Here is a 23354-nt window from a genome sequence, read left to right as displayed (position 1 = left end):
CTGATGATGAATAGAACATGTAGTACATGTAATGTTTTCATGGTGTGATTAAGTAGCGTGTTTTCATGCTATGCAAAATTTGTAATTTTTCCAATGTATAATAATAGTGTGAAGGACAAGTGTCACTTGTTAGTTGTTACACTGCATTTCCATTGTCTAAAAAAAATTGTTACAATGAACTTGTATCGCGTATATTCTTCAGGAGTTGACATGGCCTGCAATTTCTTACAGATTTGAATGGCACGCTGTTCGTGGCAGCCATGATTTTCTTTGTTCATTTTTTATAATAATTTGTTTGTCTTGGACAATGATAATTAAACATAAGCCGGCTGATTTTTTTAAAGATGATGACAAGATTAGAGGAAGAATGAGAAGAACACCTGAGGAACTCGCATATAATTCAACAGGTTTCATATTTACAATGACGCACCTCAAAAACTCGTTTCACAGAATAATGATATTAATGCACATAAAAATTCATGAATTTGGTATGATTTTGTAGTCAGACAAGTCACTCCTGGTTAAATAATTAGGATGAAAGTAAAGATTCTCCTACAACAACTTGATAATATGCATCATAACAGTGTTCGAGTCCTCATCTCTTGATGATGGTTAATTTGCACTTAAGACTGAACAAGAGTCAAGAGGACATTAAGTTCGAAGGTGGTTCATTAGTACTCCAAATAAAATGCCAGTAACTATGCTCTCACATATTTCTTGAACTTGAAGTGTGAACTATTACAAACAAACATGTTTTGGGTTACCATTAGTCCCTTCATCCCTTGTATACTATGCTTAAATACAGTGGAATACACCTCTGTCTTACTTTGTTAGCTAGGCTATAAATGTAGTATATCGAATTACCAATGCAACTATGCAAGTCTTTATTTTGACCACAGTATTTTACTGAACCAGACTGCAAGTAAAAGTGTCACATTTTTTCTCCTGCAACTGCAACACTCCAAACAAGAAATTAAGTCTTGCTGAACTGTTAAACTTAGCACCAGCCAATGATCATTGACAACCCAGAAATAGCTTACAGCTGTCAAAATGCCAATACCATGCTAGCTAGTAGCTTAGGCCAACCCCATATTTTGATTTTTCTTGCAGGATCATTTATCGCGTATCTGGTTTTTTACCTTTTATACGTTCTCTTAATACCGCATTATTTATCCTATCAATACAAAGATATGCGGTTCTCGTATGTATCCCTTAAACAAACAACCCTCCTCTAATTCATATCTCTACCGCAAGTCTAATTTACCGGTATAATTCACATTTTAATAAACAAAAATTAAAGGTCACTTCGTTGATTTATAGAATTGAAACCTGACATCTCCATGAAAAAAAATTATATTGTAAAACCCAAACCATGAACTCTGCGCTAAAAAAAACCGACGACTTAATCAGATTAAAATCTTCAAGATCACAAAGTCATTTCTACCATTCCAAACATGGGAAAAACATGTGGAAACTGGAAACAGCACATTGACAACCCATCCAAGAATTAAATTCCAAATGCTCCCAAAAATAGCCCTCTCATATAAAACCCACCATTTTTAGTCTCACTAAATCTCTCCTACCAATATATGCAATCCACCCCTTCAAAATCCTCCTATTTCCACTCCTCTCCTCACCACCCGCCTCAAAAAACAATCAACCCCGCCATTTGGAGGAGGAGGAGCAAGAGCTCCAAGAAGAGCTCCCCCCCTCCACCACCACCGATCTCTCCTCCAATCCGCGGCTCATCCTCCCATCCCCGTGTTGCGGGATCTTTCCGGGCGGAGCAGTGGTGGTCGGGTCGCCGGATTTGGGGGTGATCCGGGTTTCATGGGGTCGCCGGAGGGGGAGGAGGCGGTGGTGGCCACGGCGGCCGTCGTGGAGGACGTGCTGCGGGGGAACGGGGATGGTGGGGGAGGTGGGGTTGGGGAGGTGGTTGGGGTCGGGAGGAGCATCGACATGGAATGGCGCAAGGCTGAGGAGGCAGGTGAGTTGTTGTTCTTGATTTTTTTTTTAGATAATGGAAATGGATTACATCTCCGGCTTCTGTCATAAGACACACAGCCATAAGTTTAATAGTAATAAAAAGATAAGATAAAAGTAAATCAAAATGAGAAATAAGGTGATGGGACAAATCCCCGACTCTCCTTTATTATTGACTAGCGTTAAACCACATAAAATTTTTTTAGCTAGCAATTGATTTGATATCAGTTAATTTTCTTTGTTTTTTTGGTGGATCGTGGCTTCAGCTATTGTGAAATGCATGAGCTGATGATGTTTCGAATCGATCGATGGGATGCGTCCTCGGTGGATTAAATTTTCTGCGATTCAGTAGTGCTTTTTCTTTGTATTGCATAGATTAGTGCTGTTTGATTCAGAGGTTAGAATGTGTATGCTGTGCCATTCTGACATAATTCAAGATTCCCAGATATATAGGTTGGTTCCATCTGTTAATGCTGTGGTGAACAAACAAATACTAGTACTTTCGTTTTGCTTCTACTACTTACTGCTGTAGCAATTTAGGAGAAATTGTTTTTAATTTGGTAAGAAACAAAAAGAAAAGGTAATCAAAGAAATAGTCAGAGTGCCGTGTGCTAAATGTTGTTGATGTTTTCTCTAGTCTCATCGATGCTAGTTGAACTGTGTGTTTCATCTTTAGCCCCTTCATTTGCAAATTTCTTATTATCCCCTACTTGGTACAATTATAAGAGTAAATCAATAAAGATGGACTAGGTTATGATTTTATCAAACTTAGGCACTTAAAATCCCTGATTAAGCTTACTTTGCAGTTCTCTACATCTTAATAAAATTTGGGCTGACGTTCTGAACCAGCCTGGTGAAAGAAAAGTTGTAGCATCCCATAAACCCTCAGGAATCCAGCTAAAATTTATATAAGAGTATCCTTTTTATAGTTATCAATGACACTTTTATTAACCACGGTACCTTAGGCATTCAGTGTCTAAATTTAGCTGCAATGTTCGGTAAAAAAAAAAGCTGGCTGAAATAATTCCTTAGGTGTTTGGAAGCAATCAACACTGGGATTTTAGTGTATTTTGTAGGTTACTACTTCAATCTCTTGATGAGCAACCGATGGGTTTGATTTGGACTGGTTTCTAGAATTGGAATCATCCTATTTCACAGTACATTTTTATGTCGACATTCGAATAGTACAGATACTCTATTGTAGTTTTTAACATACTGGGGTTATATGAACCGGTGCTTCATTTTGTTTGAGAAATGCAGCAATAAGAAGATACGAAGCAGCCAACTGGTTGCGAAGGGTAGTTGGGGTAGTGTGTGGAAAGGACCTTGCAGAAGAGCCCTCCGAGGAGGAATTCCGGCTTGGCCTGAGGAATGGCATTGTTCTTTGCAATGCACTCAATAAGGTTCAACCTGGTAGCGTGCCCAAGGTTAAACTTCTCTCCTTCAGGTATTCAATATAGTCTTGTTTATGTTAGCTAATTTTACATTCCGAGTATGATCCCTTTAGGTTGTGGAGGCCCCCTCGGACTCTGCAGATGGTGCAGCTCTCTGTGCATATCAGTACTTCGAGAATGTGAGGAATTTCCTCATTGGCCTACAAGATTTGGGTCTCCCAACATTTGAGGCATCCGATCTAGAAAAGGTGACACTGCCATTATCATTTAGTCGTAGACTTCTAGTGACATTCCTTTTCCTTCTTAACAGTTCAACACTAAAGCTTTTGGCACAATTTACTGATGTTATATTGTAGCACATGACATTTTAAAAGGGATGCAGGATGCTGCTTCTATAAAAAAAATCAGTAATTTAGCTTCTATAGACTGAGTGAACTTAATGTTTTCATCTACAGGGTGGAAAAGGAGTTCGAGTTGTAGACTGTGTTCTTTCTCTGAGGTCATTCAGTGAAAGTAAGCAAGTAGGAAGATCAGCTCCATTAAAATATGGTGGCATTCTAAAGCCTTCAATGTCTGGAAAGCACTTCATCCGCAAGAACTCTGAGCCTTTTGTAAAGACGATGGTGAGAAGCTACTCAGCAGAGTTACTCAGAGATGGCGTATCACTAGAGCAAAGCTTAGGTCTTGATTTTTCACTAGAGCATGTGGAAAGAGTATGTCTCTGTCTATAGATCTTCTTTCTTTGTAGGTAAATTTCTTTACTTCGTAGTAATCTTTACCTTCTTGATTGTAGACTACTCCAGACTCCATCAGAATGCTTGTCCAAACAATGCTCTCAGATAAAAAGCCAGAAGAAATACCGTCGGTAAGCCTATTGCTTAGTTGACTCTTTTGAGCGATGTGATTGATGAAATAAATATTTTTTTTTGACTCTGGTGATTTGCAGCTTGTAGAATCACTGTTGAGCAGAGTTATTCACGAATTTGAGCGTCGTACTGCAAACCAGAATGAATCGGTATGTTTCAATTCATCAGTCTTGCAAATTCTGCAGTCTTGCAAATTCTGCATTGTTTTAGTGACCTTTTCGTTTTGGCTGTACTAACTACATGCGTAGATCCACTAACTGAGAATTCTTTACAGGTGAAACATGCTTTGGATCCTAATGATGATAAGTTGTTATCCAGAGCAGATACACCACCAGAAATGGAGTCAACTTGTACATGCAGTACAGGGAATGTATGTACTTTTTGTCACTGTTAGTTCTCAATGTGCTCCAGTGAATAACCATTAGTCCATTACCAATTAGACATATCTAACATTTTCTTACAAAAGTATCTAACTCACTGTTATAAATTGTTCACCTTGTGAAGATGGATGAAGAAGACCATACTTCTGTGAGTATGAAGGAAGAAGTCAGCACTGCTGTACTAGTGAATGGTGAAAATGTGGTCGAGCATATACAGGCAAAGCAAACAGATAAATATTTTGATCAGCAACAGAAACATATCAAGGTATTTATAATAGCAGATGTTCTCTTTTGAATTTAACTCTGCATCCATACTACATTTGAATGTTTGTTGACATTTTCTGCAGGACTTGAAAAGTAATCTTGCAACTATGAAGTCTGGGATGGAGCACATCAAACTGCAGTACTCTGAAGACCTTGATAAGCTTGGTAAACTGAATTCTGAGTTCCAAATATCCATAATATTTTCCACAATTCTCTCGAAATCTTTCAGGGCATCACATATTCTTTCTTTTCTGTATCAGGGAAGCATGTGCACACTCTTTCTCATGCGGCTTCTGGGTATCATAAAGTTCTTGAGGAAAACCGTAAGCTATACAACCAAATACAAGATCTTAGAGGTACCCTTTTTTGTTCCTTATGATATAATAAGTAATGGAGGATTGTACAATGTACATGCATCTTTCATGGGGCAACACTACATGCTAATACATCTTGTTTCTTCTTTGCCAGGGAATATTAGAGTATATTGTCGAGTACGACCTTTCTTACCTGGAAAGGTAAGTTCCTCAAGCAGTGTCGCTGGACTTGAAGATAGAACTATCACTGTCATGACTCCATCAAAACATGGAAAAGATGCCCGGAAATCTTTTACTTTCAATAGGGTTTTTGGACCATTAGCCACGCAAGGTTGTACATACAATCTGTGATACTGCACTATTTCTTTCAAATAGAATATGGCTGTTGTCAATTAAATGATGGACAATCTTTTGATTAGTGCAGAACAGGTCTTTGCAGACATGCAACCTTTAATCCGTTCTGTGCTCGATGGATACAATGTTTGTATATTTGCATATGGACAAACCGGGTCAGGGAAGACCTTTACAATGGTGCCTAACTTGTCCGATGTTTTTCACATTCAATAGTCTTGGAATATCAGAATATCATTCTGCTAATTTTGCAGAGTGGTCCTAAAGTATTGACGGAAGAAGGACTTGGTGTCAACTATAGAGCATTAAATGACCTATTCAACATTCAAGCACAGAGGAAAGATACATTTTGTTATGAAATTTCTGTGCAGATGATTGAGATCTACAATGAACAAGTGAGAGATCTCCTTCAGAATGGTGGAAACAAGAAATATCCTTTCCTATTTCTTACTAAATTAGATATTGATTTATCATTAGTTATCATAAATTCTTAAATTTTTGTGATGCACAAGTGAATATTGCTCTTCTGTGACATATTTATTCTCCTTAACCTCAAGAAACAGTGGACATTAAAAATAGTTCGCAGAAAGGTATAGCAGTTCCTGATGCAAACATAGTACCAGTCACTTCAACATCCGATGTGATTGATTTAATGAATCTTGGCCAAAAGAACCGTGCAGTATGCTCAACAGCCATGAATGACCGTAGTAGCCGCTCCCATAGGTATGATTCTGCAATGCTACCCTTTTTCAAACAAATCAATGGCATCTTTCATACCAAACAAAATTCTGAACAAATTATTTCTGGCTGATGACTGGGGATTGTATTTTGCAGCTGTCTAACAGTTCATGTTCAGGGAAGAGATTTGACATCCCGGACAGTTCTAAGAGGCTGTATGCATCTTGTGGATTTAGCTGGTAGTGAAAGAGTTGATAAATCTGAGGTTGTAGGTGATAGGCTGAAGGAGGCACAACACATAAACAAGTCATTAGCAGCACTAGGCGATGTGATCGCATCCCTTGCTCAGAAAAATGCACATGTTCCTTACAGAAATAGCAAACTTACTCAGTTATTGCAGGATTCTCTTGGTATCTCTAAAACTCTACATCCTTGTTTTCACCTTGTTAAAACTGGAAGCATGTGGAGTAAGTTTTTCTATTTTTCCATGGTTAGGAGGACAAGCAAAAACATTAATGTTTGTTCACATAGCCCCAGAACCAGATGCTATTGGTGAGTCAATAAGCACTTTGAAGTTTGCAGAACGAGTTGCTACTGTTGAGCTTGGAGCAGCTAAGTCAAACAAGGAAGGGGGAGAAGTCAAAGAGCTCAAAGAACAGGTTCTTATACCAGCTCCACCTTTTCATTTTCTTAACTTGGGCAAATTTTGTTTATGTATCTCTTATTGCAGATAGCTTGCCTCAAGGCAGCATTGGCTAAGAAAGATGGCGAAACTGAAAGCATACGAAGCACACAATCAAGCCCAGATATATATAGAATGAGGATGGGCAGCGCACCTCCTGCATTCAGGAACCCAATGGAAGAAGTTGGAAATCTAGAGGTATTTCCTTTCCCAAGATGAAATTCATAACATATTATATGGAAGACAGAAAAATAATTATTCCTTATTTGACTGGGGATGTTTCTTAGAACTTTATATGTTTTCATTTGTAAAATATACTGTATTCATATGCCTTAAAAGATACAGCAAAACTCTGTTACATGGTTGGATCAATCTAATTTTGTGCATTTTAATTTAAAAGACCAGAAGCAATGGCACTCCCAGACAGAAGAAACGAAACTTCGAATTGCCAGATGTAGAGAATGATACATCTTCATGGCTTGATACTAGTTCTCAGAAGGAAGCAGCCTTGGGAGAATGGGTTAACAACTCCCAATTTGGTAGCAGCAATTCCCTACTAGAATTGGGACCTGATGCTACACAATATGTAGTCTTCTATCAAAGAAACAGTCCTGAGCCGCAATGGAGTTGGGCTGGGTCTGTCGCAACAGAGGATTCTGATGACTTTGAGGTCACAACCAGTTGCTCGTCAGAACAAGATATGGTGCGTCCAACAAGTGCACCAAAAGCTCCAGGTTCTGCAAATGGGAGTGCCTCAATTGCAAGGAAGGCCCAACCCAAGGGTGCAAAAAGCACAGACATCAGGTATGTCAATTGCTATTTTTGAAATTGTTCTAGTAATTATCAGATTTTGTGCATTGTTGTCCTGACCTATGCTGGGTTTGAATTACTTCAGAAGCACGAATCCTGCGAAAAGGGCAGCACCATTACAAAAAAAGATAAACGGACCTCCATCGGCGTCAATCAAGAACGGAAAACAGTCGAGTTTGAGTGCGGCTGATGGAAAGAGAGCTCCCAATGGTAAAGTGAGCGCCAAGAAGTAAGCAATCCAGGGGAGCTTTACTCTTGTTGTGACCATCTTCGCCTTTATGTTGATCCTATTGGAGATGAAGTATACTAGGCAGACAAACATGTCAGTCCTCTTCAAAGGTTGCTGGCTCATTGTTTTATCATTCATTCATTCAATCAATTTTTGGTAATGTACATAGATAGAATAGGGGCCAGAAAAGCGATTGGGAAAGATCAGTTGATCACCAAGGGAATATTTTGTTGGAGTTGAGTAAACTCTGTTGTATGATGTATTCATGAGTCATGAGTCATGACAACAAACATATGGATCGGTTTCTGCTGCGTGATCTTGTGATGTGTTGTTTGACAAGTTTTTCGCTGTGGTGATTGAGCACTCGAAAAAAAAAGTTTATTTCTGAATATGAATTCTTTGTCATGCCTAGTTCCGTATAGTATTGATCTTGCCATGCCTAGTTCCGTATAGTATTGATCTTATCCCATAAGAGCATCAACTCAACTGATAGAGTTTCTTTCTAAAAAGATACGAAAGTCCGAATTGACATCATGGCCTTGTGATTCTCAAGGGAAAAGCTGCAGATCCTATATTAAAACTGAAACATCTCTTCAGTTTACATGCATGAATTCAAGAGCTGCAATTTAATAATCCATACCTGAAGTTTAGCATTGAGGTTTGCATTAGTATCCGGGTGTCATGCTATTTTCCTTCGCTCTCTCGCCCAGTAAAGGAAACACACAATGGGGATGAATAGAAAATACACAAACCTTGCTCCAGAACCTGAACATAATGACTCAAACATGTAGAGATATCTTCCTACTCTCGTCGTCCCTCACCGGCGTAGAGCTTGTGAACTGATGAATCGAAACTGCATGCAGATCGATCTCAGCTTCGTCCTCCTCGCTCCACCGGCCGGTTATTCCGATAGGGTTTCCTCATGTTCCAAATGCCATCAAATTAACCACCTGCTATGTCACGCTATTATGCTGCTCTCCTCTCTCTCTCATTCATCATGTAGTAAACGACTAAACGGACCACGGGATGGGGATGAATAGGAGAGCGTTATGATCCAAACCAATATAAAATGGCAAGCTTCGGGCATATACAAAAGTAAGACCGATGAGAGTAAACATTCTGATCTTGAGACTTAAAGATTTCTCTTCTCAGTTTATATGTAGAAGGATGAGGTGTATGTTTGAATGTAAAAAGTTAAAGAATTTGAGAGTTTGGAGAAAAATAAATCGACAGTGTTTAGAATCAATTTTAAACACTTTCAATTATATTTCCATTTTCACGTAGGCGTTCATCTAATTGAGGAAGGAAGGTTGTAGAGTGGAGTTGTTCATGTAATATAATTTCTTTTGCCCTATACTATTAATTAATTCCTTGAAAATGATATATATTCTGTAGTAAAGAAACAATAGTATGAACAGATCATATAATTAATTCCTTGAGAATGCAGGATCATACAAAGTTTAGATAAATAACTTTGTGTGGTTAAAACATGTGTATGATATCCAATGAAAGCACTAAGAAGGAATACAATGAATAGTGGTAGAATTCAACAAATCAAAACTCAGGTACATCAAACGACAACCAATCCTGCATATATGATGCAGAAATATGCATAGAAACATCACTGCATATATGATGCAGAAAAATGCATAGAAACATCACTGCTATTATCTCTGAACTCACTCAAAAAATAGCTCAAAAAATGTTGACAATGATTCCATGAGATTATCAGTTGTATCCCGGCAAAACCTAGAAATTTGGTAGGATTCTGGTTCAACTATCTTGTAATATTTAACTCTGAATATGAAGCAGAAAATTGAGCAGAACTAGAGCCCTACTGCTCATATAACTCTGAATCTGAAGCAGCTCAACGAGATTTTTATTTGAGAAATCACTGGAGCGGAGAGCTTCCCCACCTGAATTTAGCGAGATGGATTTGAGCCTCTTCACTTAGACTCATGGTTTTTACATTTTCTCTATTCAGGTAAGAACTCTGGGTATCTTTTTAACTCTTGACTTGAACAGTCAAAGCGAGCTGAACTTGAGTCATGCTGGTGCTTTTCACCTCCATAATGATTATTGATAAATCTGAAGCGCTTTGAACTTGAGTCATGCTGGTGCTTTTCACCTCCATAATGATTATTGATAAATCTGAAGGTTCAGAGGGTGATGAATGATTAAAAAACGATAAGTTTGCAATACATGCAAGTACATATTTCTGTAAGATAACTCATTTCCTCATGGACTATAAGTGTAAAGAAATACAATTGCACTATGCTATTATCAATTAAATGAAGATCCCCTATATTATTGCTTAATATTTACAAATAAACTATCCTTTATAATGCGAACATAAGAGAGCCTTTAAGTAAAGTTATTTGAGAAAATGCACAAACCTAGCTCTGGAACCTGAATGACTTAAGCATCTAGATATCTTCCTACTCGTTGTCGCTCACTGGTGTAGAGCTCATGGACTGATTCAACTGTATCGGCAACTGCCTCGCCGACCCTGGAACTTTATAATCCTGATAAACTGAAATGTAAGCTTTGGATGCAAACTAGAGATCTTGAGAGAAACTTGGATGATAGAAGGGAATATCCAAGAGTTTGGTCAGTTACAGTAATCAGATCTGGTCTGTTCTTCCATGCTAAAACAAGATAACAAAACATACCTATCCAGGACACATCAATGATTGACTTACAGTTTGTACTTCGGATCAAGTGCACACCTGAACTTTTACTCTAGGTCAAATTCTCCACAGGCAAAAGTACTTAGCTGGTAAAAAAGAATCACAATAGTGTACTAGCTAGCACTTTCAGAATTAGTGTACTAGCTAGATGCCTGTCGATCGATCGTTTGAATGAAATTATTGCAAAAAGTAAATGTCAGCTAGGCAACAATTTAACTCCTGCAGACACATATGAAAGATCTGCAGATAGTTGAGTAGATATTAAGGTAAGAGATATATAACCATGTGTACACTATACCAAGGTGTACTTTCTGAACAACTGCTAAGCACGATCCATCCCATGAGAGAATCACAAATGGCACAAAATATGGTCTTACCAAAGGTGCCTGTACAAACAAACACATGACAAAGCATAAGTTCCTCCACAAAAATAATCACCATCAGAAATATTCAGACAATATTCACATCTCTTTTTTTTTTTCTCAGAGTAATGCAAAATCCAGCAAATTTATGAACACAGATTAAGCTGTTATTATCTCTGTTGACCCCAGATTCCAAAACTCAAAAATTGGTTTGTTTCTGCTTGTAAATTTCAGAAAGAAACAGAATTAGTTTTGAACTTGCTGTACCTCTTTGCAGGATGGATCGGCTTTGTTCAGATGCCTCACCCAGTTGAGCGTAGCATCGACATAGCTGACGAGAGGGAAGAGCTGGAGGTAGAAGGTGATCTCACTCTGCACTTCCCTGAGCTCGTCGGCGTGCCGGCCTCCCATGAAGCAGCGGTACACGTAGCTCCGGCCCTGGCATGACCGGACGAGCAGGTACGCTCGCCGGAGCGTCTCCTCCAGCTGCTCCACCGGGTTCCTCGTCTCCGGCTGCTGCATCAGCTGCGCGCCGTGGAGCTGCTTGAGAAGGTCTCCGATCATCTTGACGCGCCGCGCGAGCTGCAGGCACGTCGCCCTGTTGCGCCGCACCGTCTGCGCCGCCTCGGCGATCATCTTGATCAGGCCGTAGGCGTCCACTCCGGCGAACTGCGCGATGGTGGAGGCCTGAGCAACCAGAGCCATCTTGCGTTCGTTGGATGGCAGTGTCCTAGGAGAAGAACAAGAATGCAAGAAGCGGCTACTAGATGAGCTGCTTATAAAAATGCAGTGATTCTGCAGAGCAGAAAACGTCAATCACTCATCATTAATATCTTTGGAGCATCTGGCATGATGTGACTGGTTTTGGCTAAATTGCTTAGGAGGTGGTGGGCTATGCCTAATTGTTTACAGGTCCCCATTATTGACGTTTGAACAAACATTAGGATGGGGGGCGGAATCAGGCGAGTTCCAGGAAACTTCATGCTTATATGCAGGAGTTGTATCTGTCAAAAGTGAGCATCTACACAGCTGTTTTTGTTTTCTTGCTCCATGGTACTTTGTGACCATGGAGGATCTGACTAGTTCTATGTTGGACCACGGATTTTAGTTTCTTATTGAACCTAGACGGGAATGGTCATTTAAGAGACATGTAGAGTTCTTGTAGATTTGCAATTTACAGGTTTTCCATACAGGAGAAAGATCTTTTGTTGTAGCTGTACACTTAAAAGTTCTAGTTCCTACTTCCAGATTCAGACACTTAACAGCATACAGTTCATCTGATAGCATTTGATTATTATGTTCAGAGATGTCCACTTCTGATGTTTTTGAGTTCACTCCCCAAATCTTTTAACCTTATCATAGACTCTGAAATTATAACTGAGCTTTGTGATCATTCCTATACTCTTCAGTTATTCTTTTTAGTGCTCCGTTTATCTGAACTGTGTTTGAGCTCATGAATTGCAAGTTCATCTAACAAGTACAAATTGTTCTTCCAGTTAATGGGCTGACATCAGGCCCAAGCCCATTCTTGGGCGCACGTGATTGAAATCCCGTGCCGGCCCAAATTAGTATAGACCACACGTGAGTCACAATACTGCTACGGCCTAATTATTCCTAACTGGATCGCACGTAAGCCGAAATCTCTGCTCAAGTAAGGCCCACTCCCATTCTTGGGCCACACAAAATAGAAACTGTTCCAGACCGACTAGTATTCTGGCCCAGTAAAGATGGGCCGTACCAGCACACGATTTCAGTCACTGCTTGTCTGCAACTGAAAGTTCAGATTTTTCTCATGGATATATAGCTGCATCTGCCTGCATGAGAAAGTACGTTTAAAAAGTTTTTTTAACCTAGGTAGATGTCCATCGATCATATTAACATTGAGCCTACCACATTGTCTGTTTTCTGTTTGTCTGATCCTGAACCTAGCATTTCAGCCAAACTAAAAATTGGATATCATTGGATTCATATTGGAATCCTAAAAAGAATGTTGCTCAGCTTCAGATCCCTATCAATAATTCGTACCCTGGAATAAGTGTATAAATAAGCTACACCCTGTTATATCTCTTCAATTATTCAGAAGCGTGTCAGCCAATCAATGATCTGTAAATATTTTTGTTTTTGCTGGATGATACTAAATTGTCTGGTTCTAAATTGGACACTTGAACCTGCATTTTTGTTTTCAGAGACAGCCAGCCAATCAACCCTGTCTCCTGCATTGCAAAGGTGCCAACCGACGACGCCATTCTGTGGTGAGAAGTAGGTCGACACGGTGCCCCTCCTATTAGTTGTTTAGACGTTGTTTCTTGGGAAAATTAGTGTTGTTGAACCTTCTAAAATCTTAATACAAAAGATGCACAATCCTTACAAATAAATCTCTTGTTGCAGATCAGGATTTTAAGTCTCTTGTTGTACTTGAAACGTTTGCAATGTGCAAATCTTTACATGGTAAAAAGGAATTCATTGCTGCAACTACAAAAGGATTTCATTTCGTATCAGCATTTCACCTGACGGCATTAGTTTACACCAGTGAAAATGAGTGAAAACCCACCAAAATGTTTCCATATATCAGGATTTGATCATTCCTGAACCTCTTCAGCTATTCAGTTCAGTGCTCTTGTGTTCGTCTGAAAAACTCTGAACTGTTTTCAGTTCATGAATACTACAAATTGCTCTCTTCCAATGATGAACAATCCATCAATCAGCTGCTCTTCTCGCCGCCGTGGAGCGAGCTCGCCCTCGCCGCGGTGAATCGAGACCGGCCGGGCAGCGGCGGCGTGGCCTTCCCCCTGGGGCGCAGCATGTGGACGACCTCCGGCATGTCGGGTCGCCGCTTGGGGCTCTCCTGGATGCAGAGCAGCGCCGCCCGGACGCACCGCCGCATCTCCCGCTGCTGCGACAGCGCGCGCCGCCTCGCCGGGAGCGAGAGGCAGCGCGGCGGCGCCCCGCCGCGGAACGACGCGGCGTGCAGCGGCGGGTCGACCAGCTCCTTCAGCCTCCGCGCCACGCGCGCGCCGCAGCACGACGATCTCACCCATGCCTGCACGCAAGGACATGGATACATACATGGAAGTTCAGACTTTCTGCATCTGAAAAATTCAGGCTTTTACTTACTGCATCTAAATGCATGATAAAGTATAGGGGCTGTGTTCAGATTGTAGCAAAAATAAACCTTACCAAATTTTAATAGGATTTCTTATATATTTACCAAAGTTTGACAAGAAACTAAATGGATGCATATATTTGATAACCCTAAAAAAAAATAGTATGGTTTGAAATAACATCAATCTGAACAAGTCCATAATTTTCTACCTATGTACATCCGTACAAGCCTGATTCATAGGATTTGGTTGCTATGGCGTGTCAGTGCTTAGAGCGGGTGGTGGTATAGTCTGAAGATTGGTGCTTCCTAGATTTTTTCCATTTCTTTCGCATGTTATAAACTTTTTTTGGGCGTGTGTATGTTTCGATTGTGTGCATCCTAGTTTAAATGTGCAGAGGCTGTGAATATTCTATCAACTTGATTTAATAGTCGAAGATCAATAAAAGCTTTCTTTATAGAAAAGAAAATCCGTAGATGTCCATCTATTTGGCATGATTAATGTGTTTCATAGCTAGAAAAGACTGGCAAATATGTTTACTAGGTGCACACATTGACTGATTTGATAACATGTTTACTAGGTGCACACATTGACTGATTTTCTAGTGACAGAATACTTCGGTTTTTTCTCAAATGCAAAACATAAATTTTGTTTTTTTAGATGGATCATAGTCAAATACAAGCAATGTGTGTGTGGATGGTTTCAACATACCCATGTTAATAAATCTTTGTGGAACCGTCTGTGATTTGGTTGAGTCCATCTTTTTCCGCTTATGATCTCCAGAACCATCACACCGAAGCTATACACATCGGTTTTGACTGAGAAAATACCTTTATGCATATACTCTGGAGCACTGAATCCTCTAGGTCAGGAAAGAAAAAGCAATTTAAAAACCGTTAGAAATATAAATGAGTGAAGTGAAGTTGAATGCAATGAAATATTTGAAATGCAATAAAATTAACACTAGTTCATCTTACATTGAGCCTACCACGTTATCTGTTTTCTGTTCGTCAGTGCCTGAACTTAGCATTTCAGCCAACTCAAAATTGGATATTTTTGGGTTCATATCTGAATCCAAAAGAATGTTGCTTGGCTTCAGATCTCTATGAATAATACGTACCCTTGAATAATTGTGTAAATAAGCTAAACCCTGTGCTATCCCTTCAATTATTCTGAACCGTGTCGGCCAATCAAGTATCGACCTTGCTGTCGCTGCTCCTGCAAATGTTTGCAGGATGGCAACAATCAGTTCATCAACAAAATCTGTCCACAAATGAACTTGAAATTAACTGAAATTTAGTGAAAAGACATGCCAAATATGACGTTTTCCAAGCTCCCGTTCTGCATGCATTCGTAGACAGTAGTCCTTTCGCGTCGTTCGGTGCAAAATCCCACAAGTTTGGCTACATTTTTGTGCTGAAGTTCTGGAAGAATCTTGATTTCGTTTTTGAATAGCTCATTCTCACTCATACATTCTGGTAACCTCTGCCCAGAAGTTAGAACTGAAAGTCTCTTGATAGTAACATCATTCCCATGAAGTTTACCCTGAAAATGTGTATACACATGTACAAGTTAATAAATGATTCTCTCGGCTAGAAAATCTTCAGAAGATAGCCTACAGTTGATGAAGCACAGATTTGAGGCAGAATGTCAATTAATGCACCGTCTATAACACCAAATTAATTTTATTAAATCTACCTTGTATTTTATAGTATGTTTATTTCGTGTTAGAAATATTACTATGTTTTTTTTCTATAAACTTGTCGATCATAAATAAATTTGACTTAAAACAAAAATCAAACCTTATTATAATATGAAACAAAGAAGATACCTAACTACTTTTTTTATCTTTACCTTGTATAAAGTGGCCAAGGTGCCTTGTTCCAGTTGACTGTCAAGTGAAAAGTCATTTGTAGCATGCACAAGCTGAGAATAACTGAATTTCTCAAACCTGAATTCAGTGAGAGAAAACACTAAACACTTGTGATTTCATACTGCCATACTTCCATCACATAATCATACTAACACACACAAAAGACAGAGAGAGAGACCTAGCTTGAGGATTTGGGCGATTGGTGAGCGACATGAGCACTTCATCTTCTTCATCCTTTTTGAATTCACAAATTTAACCCAAATATTTGTAATTTTGTACACGTATTCACAATCTACACATGTATATACATACAATTTTATACACGCATGCATGTATACAGTATAAATACCTCGGGGCGTGGAGAGCGAGCGGCGGCGGCGGCGCCGTCGGCGATGACGCGGACGAGGAGGCGTGTGCCGTCGATGTGGCAGATGATCGGGAAGAGCTGGAGGTAGATGCTGATCTTGCTCCGCACCTCGCGGAGGCTCTCGCCCTGCTCCTTCCCGGCGAAGAGCCGGCGAGGGTAGCTGCCCCGCCGCCGGCAGGACTCGACGAGCTCGTGCGCTCGCCGGAGCGTCTCCTGCAGCTCCCTCAGCGGCGCGCTCGTCTCCGGCCGCTCCATCACCGTCACCCCGGGCTGCTCCTGCAGGGCGCGGAGCAGGTCGCCGACCTGCTCCACCAGCCGGGCCAGCTCCAGGCACGTCCGCTTGTTCCGGCGAGCCGCCTTCGCCGCCTCCACGATCATCGTGATCAGCCCCAGCGCGTCCACGCCGGTGAGCTGCGCGATGTTCGCGGCCATGGACACCGCCTCGCTAGCCATCGGTGTGTCACGCGCACGGCTCGCCGGCGGTGTGGCTGGCCGGAGGTGGAGAAGAAGAGAGCGTTAGTCAATCAAGAAGTGAGTTTTTGCTTCTTGAGTGAGTTTTGACCACTGTTTATGACCTCGCTCTCCTGGATGGATTTCGTAATTTTGTACTTTTGATTTGGACCATTGGTAACAAACTAGCCACACTAATCAAAGATGAATTTATTTCATGAGACTATATCAAATGTAAGAAATGATTATATGGACGCTGTCGCTTTCTGTTCAAAGGTAACAAATGGTTTCCTTGGGAATTTTAAGGTCCAAGTATATGAACTTCTGCAGCACTTAATGAAATGACTAAGGATGACCCATTCAATTATCCCCATTCACTAGGTCAGATCGGTCCAGTTCACCAGTGAAGGACTGTAATGCTTTGTTACGGATGATCTCATCTTTGACAAGATCATTAGGAGACCGTAACAAGTGAGGCCATCGGCCGAGACCCATCATAGATGAGGTATCTCGTGACGTGTGTAAAATTTGTGTGCCCATCAAATGTGCCTCCAATCGACGGGCGCCATCTCCCACGAGCCCTCCTTCCCCTCCGGCCCAACCGGACGCTCCTCCGACCATTGGCCGTCGGATCGAGCCTCCACAAGGTTTGTGGATCTAAACTATAGGCACAACCTCTTCCATCCTAATGCGTTGGTAGCTACGGTCTCCATCCCTCGACTGCCAGTCACTAGATCCGTCGTCCATGTGGTCGGAGAGGGGTGGGGGGGTAGGAGGGGGGGGGGGGGGGGGTTGGACAAGCCAGAAGACCAAACGGCCCAAGTCCATCACAACCCATGCAGGTACACACTATGGTGGTGTTTGAAACTCATGTATATGAAGATAAAGATTAAATGCTTTACGTAAAACAAGGTGGTATTAACATATGATTAATTGGGTTTTAATTATTACAAACTTGAAAAATATATTTATCTGATATTTTAGAGCAACTTCCATATTGAAAGTTTTCGCAGCAGTTTGAAAAGCGTGCCACGAATATCCAAATTTTCATCCAACTTTTGTTGGGGCCTATATATAGCCTCCATGGCCGAAAATCCTAACAGCGATTGATCGCGGTCCCCCTCCCCACATAGTTTTCTTTTTAGGCACCGCATTACTTTACTGTTTTAGTAAGTTTATACACCTAAAATTTGTACACCTCAAATTTACAATCTAAAGTTTGTACACTGAAGTTTGTAGCATATCCCCTTAAAAAAAAGAGAGAACATTTTATTATAGCATATCTCGATTCAGCATGCATGTAGAAACAAGAACGTATACATTTGACTACATTTGAGAGCTCACGGTCACGCGATGGAGCAAGAGTTGGGGTTATCGTCGCTGAACATTTGACGAATACTGTCAACTCTGTCCGAGTGCCACGGGCACGACGACGGCGAGTAGTAGTGGCCGTGGCCGTCGCCGGCGGCGCAGTGACAATAATGCCCACCCCGCTGCTGGTGGTAACCGCCGGCGAGGCCGTCGGTACACTGCCAATAATACAAGTAGTAGCCATAATACGGCGGCGGCGGCGGCGGCGGCGGCGAGAGCTGGTGGTGCACGCCGACGACGTCATCGCCTGAGTTGGACTTGCCGTCTTGCTCGCCGTGGTTGATAATAAGATCGCCATTGATGTCCTTGTCGTCAGCCTGATCTGCGCCGTCGTCATGAGTCCCGACGATGTTCGCGTCGGCGGGGACGATGTCGACGTCGACGACGATGTCGGTGTTCGTGTCGCCGGCGGCGTTGAGCTTGCGGTCAATGCGGGAGACGATGGCGACGGTGAGGTCGCGGAGGCAGCGGTCGATCTCGGCGTTCACCTCGTCGAACTGCTCGGCGTACTGCCAGCCGCCGGCGACGAGGCTGTAGTAGGTGCGGCGGCTGCTGGCCTGGCAGGAGCGGACGAGCAGTAGAGCGCTGCCGAGTGCCTCCTCCAGCTTCATCACCAGCCTCCTCGTCGCCGTCGACGGCGGCGGCGAGGATGAGGATGAGGATGAGCCGCCGCCGTCGACGGCGAGGTCCTTGATGAGCTCGCCGATGTCACCGACGCGCTCGGCGAGCCTCTGGCATCTCTTCTTGTTCTGCCTCGCCGTCTTCGCCGCGCCGGCGATGTCGGCCGCGATGCTGACGATGCTGGTCACGTTGCTTACCAAGCTCAGGGCCTCCATTGATTGATTTGCTTAATTTGCTGATATCCTAACTTAATTCCTGATACTTGAGATTTGAGAACTCCAACATGTTAATTTGAAGGAACACGTACAGTTGATGTGTACAGTACTGAGCAAGAAACAGGGTTATTGGCATATATATATATATAGAGTACTGTAGTATTTTGCAACAAAGAGTTATTCGCTGGATCAGTAAGGTTAATTCAACATATTCGGAATTAAGTCATCTACAACGAGTGTGTGTTGAAATTTTACGCATATTATTTGTTCGGTCATATAGATAATACATCGTAAATCTAATAAACATGTATATATGGCGGTGAGACGAGAGAGGTTGACTAGCTCCAAGACAGACTGTGATGGCATCGTCAAAACGCGACGTGGTACAAAAAGAGAAAAACACGCGCATAGACGTAGAGAGTTACAGACTGATTAAGCAGCAAATTAAAGAAAACGTCGCAAACAGAAGGAAATTAAATGGCTGGAGCTGCTTGTGGTTCTCTGATTAATCAAGCAGCTGCCCCGGCCTCCAGTCCCGGAGCTAGCTAGTCTCTACGATTATGAAACTACGAATTAACTGTACATAGAGGCAGGGTTTTAAATTTCAAAAGCAGCAGTTCTGCCGCTGCTATGCGATAGAACCGAAATTTCCGAAATTTTTTAAATTTTTAATGGGTCTTGAATAAAATTTGACCAAATTCACAAAAAAAATTTGCAAAAAACCGAAATTTTCAGGCGAGATGTTAACATTTCGGTGGGGGGGGGGGGGGGGGGGAAATTTCCGAAATTTCAAACACTGCTTAGAGGTACTACTGTCCGACACCACGCTGGCCATGACATGTCATGGGTCCTAAGATTTCTTCTAGATCAGGAGTTAGGTTTTTTTGGAGTTGATACTATCATAAGAGATTTGAAATCAAATCCAAAACGTGTAGAACTTCTTTGATCATTCAAATACTTCGTGAGTCTGCTCTCCTTTACTTCACCCACGTAAGTATTTCAGCAAACGAGAAGATACAGAACTTATGGTGCAGTATTTGTTCGAACTTACAATAAGTAAACCTAACATAGAACATATGCACATTTAACTTGATGTGTAACATAAGTATGGTTATATCTGAGCCAATAATACTCTTACCGTATCTCATGGGGGAGGGGTGTTCATCAAAATGAGGGGTCGTTAGATACTTATACAATCTTGTGGTTTGCATTATGGTATTTGTGATTGTGGCTTATGATTTATAAGACCATGTTGTCCTGCTCGGTTTTATTTTTCTTAGGAGAACAACGGCAGGAGATCTGCCGGAATTTAATTAGAAGGAGAAAACAGTACAAAATGGTTCAGTCCAGAAAATAGGAATTGAAAACGATACAACAATAAACAGCATGAACAAAATACTTGTGGGGGCCTAAAGCCGAACTACGGAGATCAAGATCTTGCTTTACGATATATGCCATTGCTCTCTCTGAGATTAAAATATTGTTGAAAACTCTTCTGTTTCTTAGATTTCTAGGGACAATTTGAACCATGCCACACAAATTTTACAAAATTTGTGATATGCCACCCTGACCCACATGTCATTGACTCTGATAAGCAGAGCTCCTCTCATCGTCTTCTTTTGCTCCTTTGATCCCACACAATCAATTTGAGCCCACCAATCTGAGGTTCCGACGACATAAGGCCAACATTGTTTGTAGGTAAATGTTGCCAGGAACTAACTAGAGACCAAACTTACTTGAGGAAAGGGCATTCGCTAAACAGATGATTAGTGTCTTTAAAGGCGCTTGTGCATAAACAACAGATCCAATTGCACGGCCAGTGTCTTCGCAACAAATTTTGAGCAGTAAGAGTTTTCTAGTGGATCCTGCTCAGTTTTATAGTCGTGGTGGATCTGAAATATAACTTTCTAATGTGAAAGTGTGGTAAATGAAATTGCAATTTTGATCACTTAATTGGCATTGGATCGCCACCAAAGTACTACCCATAGTAACATAAAACCAACTAGGCACTAATAAAATTATTCAGCATGCAGAACAATTAGTTAATAATAGCACCAACCTTACAAATCAATAAACATATCCTCAGTTACAACTACATAAATTCGTTCAAAAAGAAAAAAAAACAACTATATTGGGACTCAAAATGACCCACACAGCTGCAATTTTCTGACTAATTGGCCTATCACATTTGAGAGATCGATCACAGTCACATGATGGAGCAAGCGTTGGGATTTTCATCGCTGAACATATGCCGGAGCCTGAGGTCAGCGCTGTCGTCGGAGTAGTACGACGGCGAGTAGTGGCGGCCGCCGGCGCAGTGACAGTGGCCATGGGTGCAGTGGCAATAATGCAAGTGGCATCCGTAACACGGCGGCGGTGGCGGCGGCGACAGCTGGTAGTGCATGTATGCCGCCGTGGCCGCCGGCACACCGATGGTGGTGACCACCTCGCCGGCGTCCGTCTCAGTCTTGCCGTCTTGCTCGCCGCCGTAGCAGATAAGCTCGCCATTCTTCTCAGCCGCGCCGCCGGCCGCCATCTTGTCCTCGCCGTCATCCTGATCATGACCGTGACTGCACAGCACCGGCGGCAGGGGCGGCGCGACCTCGGTGTTTGTTTCACCGCCGGCGGCGGCGGCGGCGGCGTTGAGCTTGTGATCAATGGTGGAGACGAGGGCGAGGCTGGAGAGGCTGAGGTCGAGGAGACACCGGTCGATCTCGGCGTTCACCTTGTCGAACTGCTCGGCTTGCCACCCGCCGGCGACGAGGCTGTAGATGCGGCTGGTGGACTGGCAGGAGGTGACGAGCAGCAGCGCGCGGCGGAGCGCCCTCTCCAGCCTGCCCACCAGCCTCCTCGTGGCCACCGCCGCCGTCGACGGCGAGGAGGTGTCTACCCCCTTGAGGAGGTCGCCGATGTCGGCCACGCGCTCGGCGAGCTTCTCGCAGCTCTTCTTGCTCCGGCTCGCCGCCTTGACCGCGCCGTCGATGTCGTTCGCCAGCTTGACGATGGTGGTCACGCCGCTTATCAGGCTAAGGGTCTCCATTGATCAAAACAAACTTAATTTCTGGCTTAATTTGTTGATCCTAATCAAATTCTCGAGACTTGATTTCAAACAGGTTAAATTGCCGGAACAACTATTTACACATGAACAGAAACATTTGTCATATATGTGTATATGTATGTATGTAGCGATACGCGATTGTTGAGGCAAGGAAAGCGTTATGTTGTTTCTTGGTAATTTGCTAGAACCAGTGATTGTAGTATCTTGCAAGAAATAGTTCTCTCTTATTTCCGATGATCACTCAGGATAATTCGGAATTAAGCTAAGCCATCCTGGAGAAGTGTGTTGAAATATTTTACGCGTGAAAGTGAAACTTCTTTTTTTTTTTTTTTTGCGGGGAGCGTATAAACTTCATTATTATAATTGTTCGGTCACATAGAAAATACATCGTGAATCTAATTAACTGGTATAATACATGTATAGCGGTGACACAAACAGGTTGACTAGCTCCAAGACGACACTATGATGGCATCGTCCACGCACGACGTGGTAGCAAAATAAAAGAAATGGAAAACGCGCGTATAGAAACTGATTAACTATTATGCAAAAGAAATGGTCGTAAACAGAAGGAAAATGGCTGACCTGATTAAGCAGATGCTAAAACGCGCGTATATATACTCTGATCGCATACGTGTACGCCCCCTGTGTCCTTGTGAAAAACCTGTCCTGGAAATCGATATAATTAAATTTCCTGAATTATGAAATTGATTGGATCGAGTATTAGAGTAGCCGCAGTGCTGCGTTTTGTACGTAATTTCCTGATGCACCTAGCTCCTAAGCTAGCGCGTAGCATAAGACGCGTACGTGCTTGCTACCCCGGCCGCGCCGCGGCGCGCGCCGGCCTGGCATTTCCGCAAACACGTCGAGCGCGCGCGTACGCACACGCCATCTGGTGACTGGTGATCGATGTGGCACGCAGCAAGAGGTCGCCATCATCGTTGCGTCGCTTAGGGCGCGCGCGGCCCAGCGCAACACACGAGATGATCAGATCAGATGAGAGGCCCGTTTCTGCACAATTCGAGAGCTCGACGAGCTCGCGCGCCATGCTCGCCGGAGCATGTCGTGGAGCTCAGCGAGCGACGACGGTCTTAGCTTGTCTCCGGACAATGGTACCGACGACCCCTACTAGACCAAAATCCGGATCGTCGCCATTGGCTTGGGCAACAACGATTTATGGAATGAAAGGTGTGATGCGATGGGAGTGGATTCTAAATTGTCATCTAATTGATTATGAAAAAAAAAAAAGAAAAACTTCAACAAGTTAGATAAAAATTGTGATTCTTGTTGATCTAACA

General features: G+C 42.3%; 5 protein-coding genes across 7 annotated transcripts; 1 reads left to right on the top strand and 4 right to left on the bottom strand.

The window, feature by feature from the left end:
* The first annotated feature begins 1643 nt into the window (after positions 1 to 1643).
* Positions 1644 to 8267, top strand: LOC127754121 (kinesin-like protein KIN-14P). Its single transcript, XM_052279589.1, has 19 exons — positions 1644 to 1987; positions 3244 to 3410; positions 3491 to 3625; positions 3833 to 4090; positions 4171 to 4242; positions 4324 to 4392; positions 4518 to 4613; positions 4748 to 4888; positions 4971 to 5052; positions 5148 to 5243; positions 5356 to 5532; positions 5626 to 5732; positions 5807 to 5982; positions 6114 to 6275; positions 6387 to 6640; positions 6726 to 6889; positions 6961 to 7110; positions 7313 to 7716; positions 7808 to 8267. The coding sequence occupies exons 1-19, from the start codon at positions 1831 to 1833 to the stop codon at positions 7953 to 7955; spliced, it is 3015 nt and encodes a 1004-aa protein (XP_052135549.1). The 5' UTR covers positions 1644 to 1830; the 3' UTR covers positions 7956 to 8267.
* A 1209-nt stretch (positions 8268 to 9476) lies between these two features.
* On the bottom strand, positions 9477 to 11801 carry LOC127754114 (cell number regulator 13-like). 3 transcript variants are annotated; one of them, XM_052279580.1, is made up of 3 exons: positions 11271 to 11801; positions 10348 to 11027; positions 9477 to 10102 (listed from the first exon to the last, which is right to left on the bottom strand). In XM_052279580.1, the coding sequence occupies exons 1-2, from the start codon at positions 11706 to 11708 to the stop codon at positions 10854 to 10856; spliced, it is 612 nt and encodes a 203-aa protein (XP_052135540.1). In that variant the 5' UTR covers positions 11709 to 11801; the 3' UTR covers positions 9477 to 10102; positions 10348 to 10853. The 3 variants fall into 3 exon arrangements, with proteins under 3 accessions (XP_052135540.1, XP_052135541.1, XP_052135542.1); XM_052279581.1 differs by having other exon boundaries at positions 9477 to 10079; XM_052279582.1 differs by having other exon boundaries at positions 9477 to 10039.
* Positions 11802 to 13338: 1537 nt separating this feature from the next.
* On the bottom strand, positions 13339 to 16898 carry LOC127754104 (cysteine-rich receptor-like protein kinase 44). Its single transcript, XM_052279566.1, has 7 exons — positions 16327 to 16898; positions 16156 to 16211; positions 15959 to 16055; positions 15418 to 15649; positions 15082 to 15322; positions 14816 to 14966; positions 13339 to 14043 (listed from the first exon to the last, which is right to left on the bottom strand). Exons 1-7 carry the CDS (start codon positions 16795 to 16797, stop codon positions 13705 to 13707), a joined length of 1587 nt encoding a protein of 528 aa, XP_052135526.1. The 5' UTR covers positions 16798 to 16898; the 3' UTR covers positions 13339 to 13704.
* Positions 16899 to 17154: 256 nt separating this feature from the next.
* On the bottom strand, positions 17155 to 19001 carry LOC127755864 (uncharacterized). Its single transcript, XM_052281486.1, has 2 exons — positions 18284 to 19001; positions 17155 to 17234 (listed from the first exon to the last, which is right to left on the bottom strand). The coding sequence occupies exons 1-2, from the start codon at positions 18999 to 19001 to the stop codon at positions 17155 to 17157; spliced, it is 798 nt and encodes a 265-aa protein (XP_052137446.1).
* A 2058-nt stretch (positions 19002 to 21059) lies between these two features.
* LOC127754111 (uncharacterized) lies at positions 21060 to 22041 on the bottom strand. The gene has a single exon (XM_052279576.1). It carries the CDS (start codon positions 22039 to 22041, stop codon positions 21208 to 21210), a length of 834 nt encoding a protein of 277 aa, XP_052135536.1. The 3' UTR covers positions 21060 to 21207.
* Between the last annotated feature and the right edge of the window lie 1313 nt (positions 22042 to 23354).

The sequence above is a fragment of the Oryza glaberrima genome, chromosome 11, assembly GCF_000147395.1.
Source record: "Oryza glaberrima chromosome 11, OglaRS2, whole genome shotgun sequence".
In the NCBI taxonomy this organism is placed as follows: Eukaryota; Viridiplantae; Streptophyta; class Magnoliopsida; order Poales; family Poaceae; genus Oryza; species Oryza glaberrima.
This window is presented reverse-complemented; position numbering and strand designations above follow the sequence as displayed.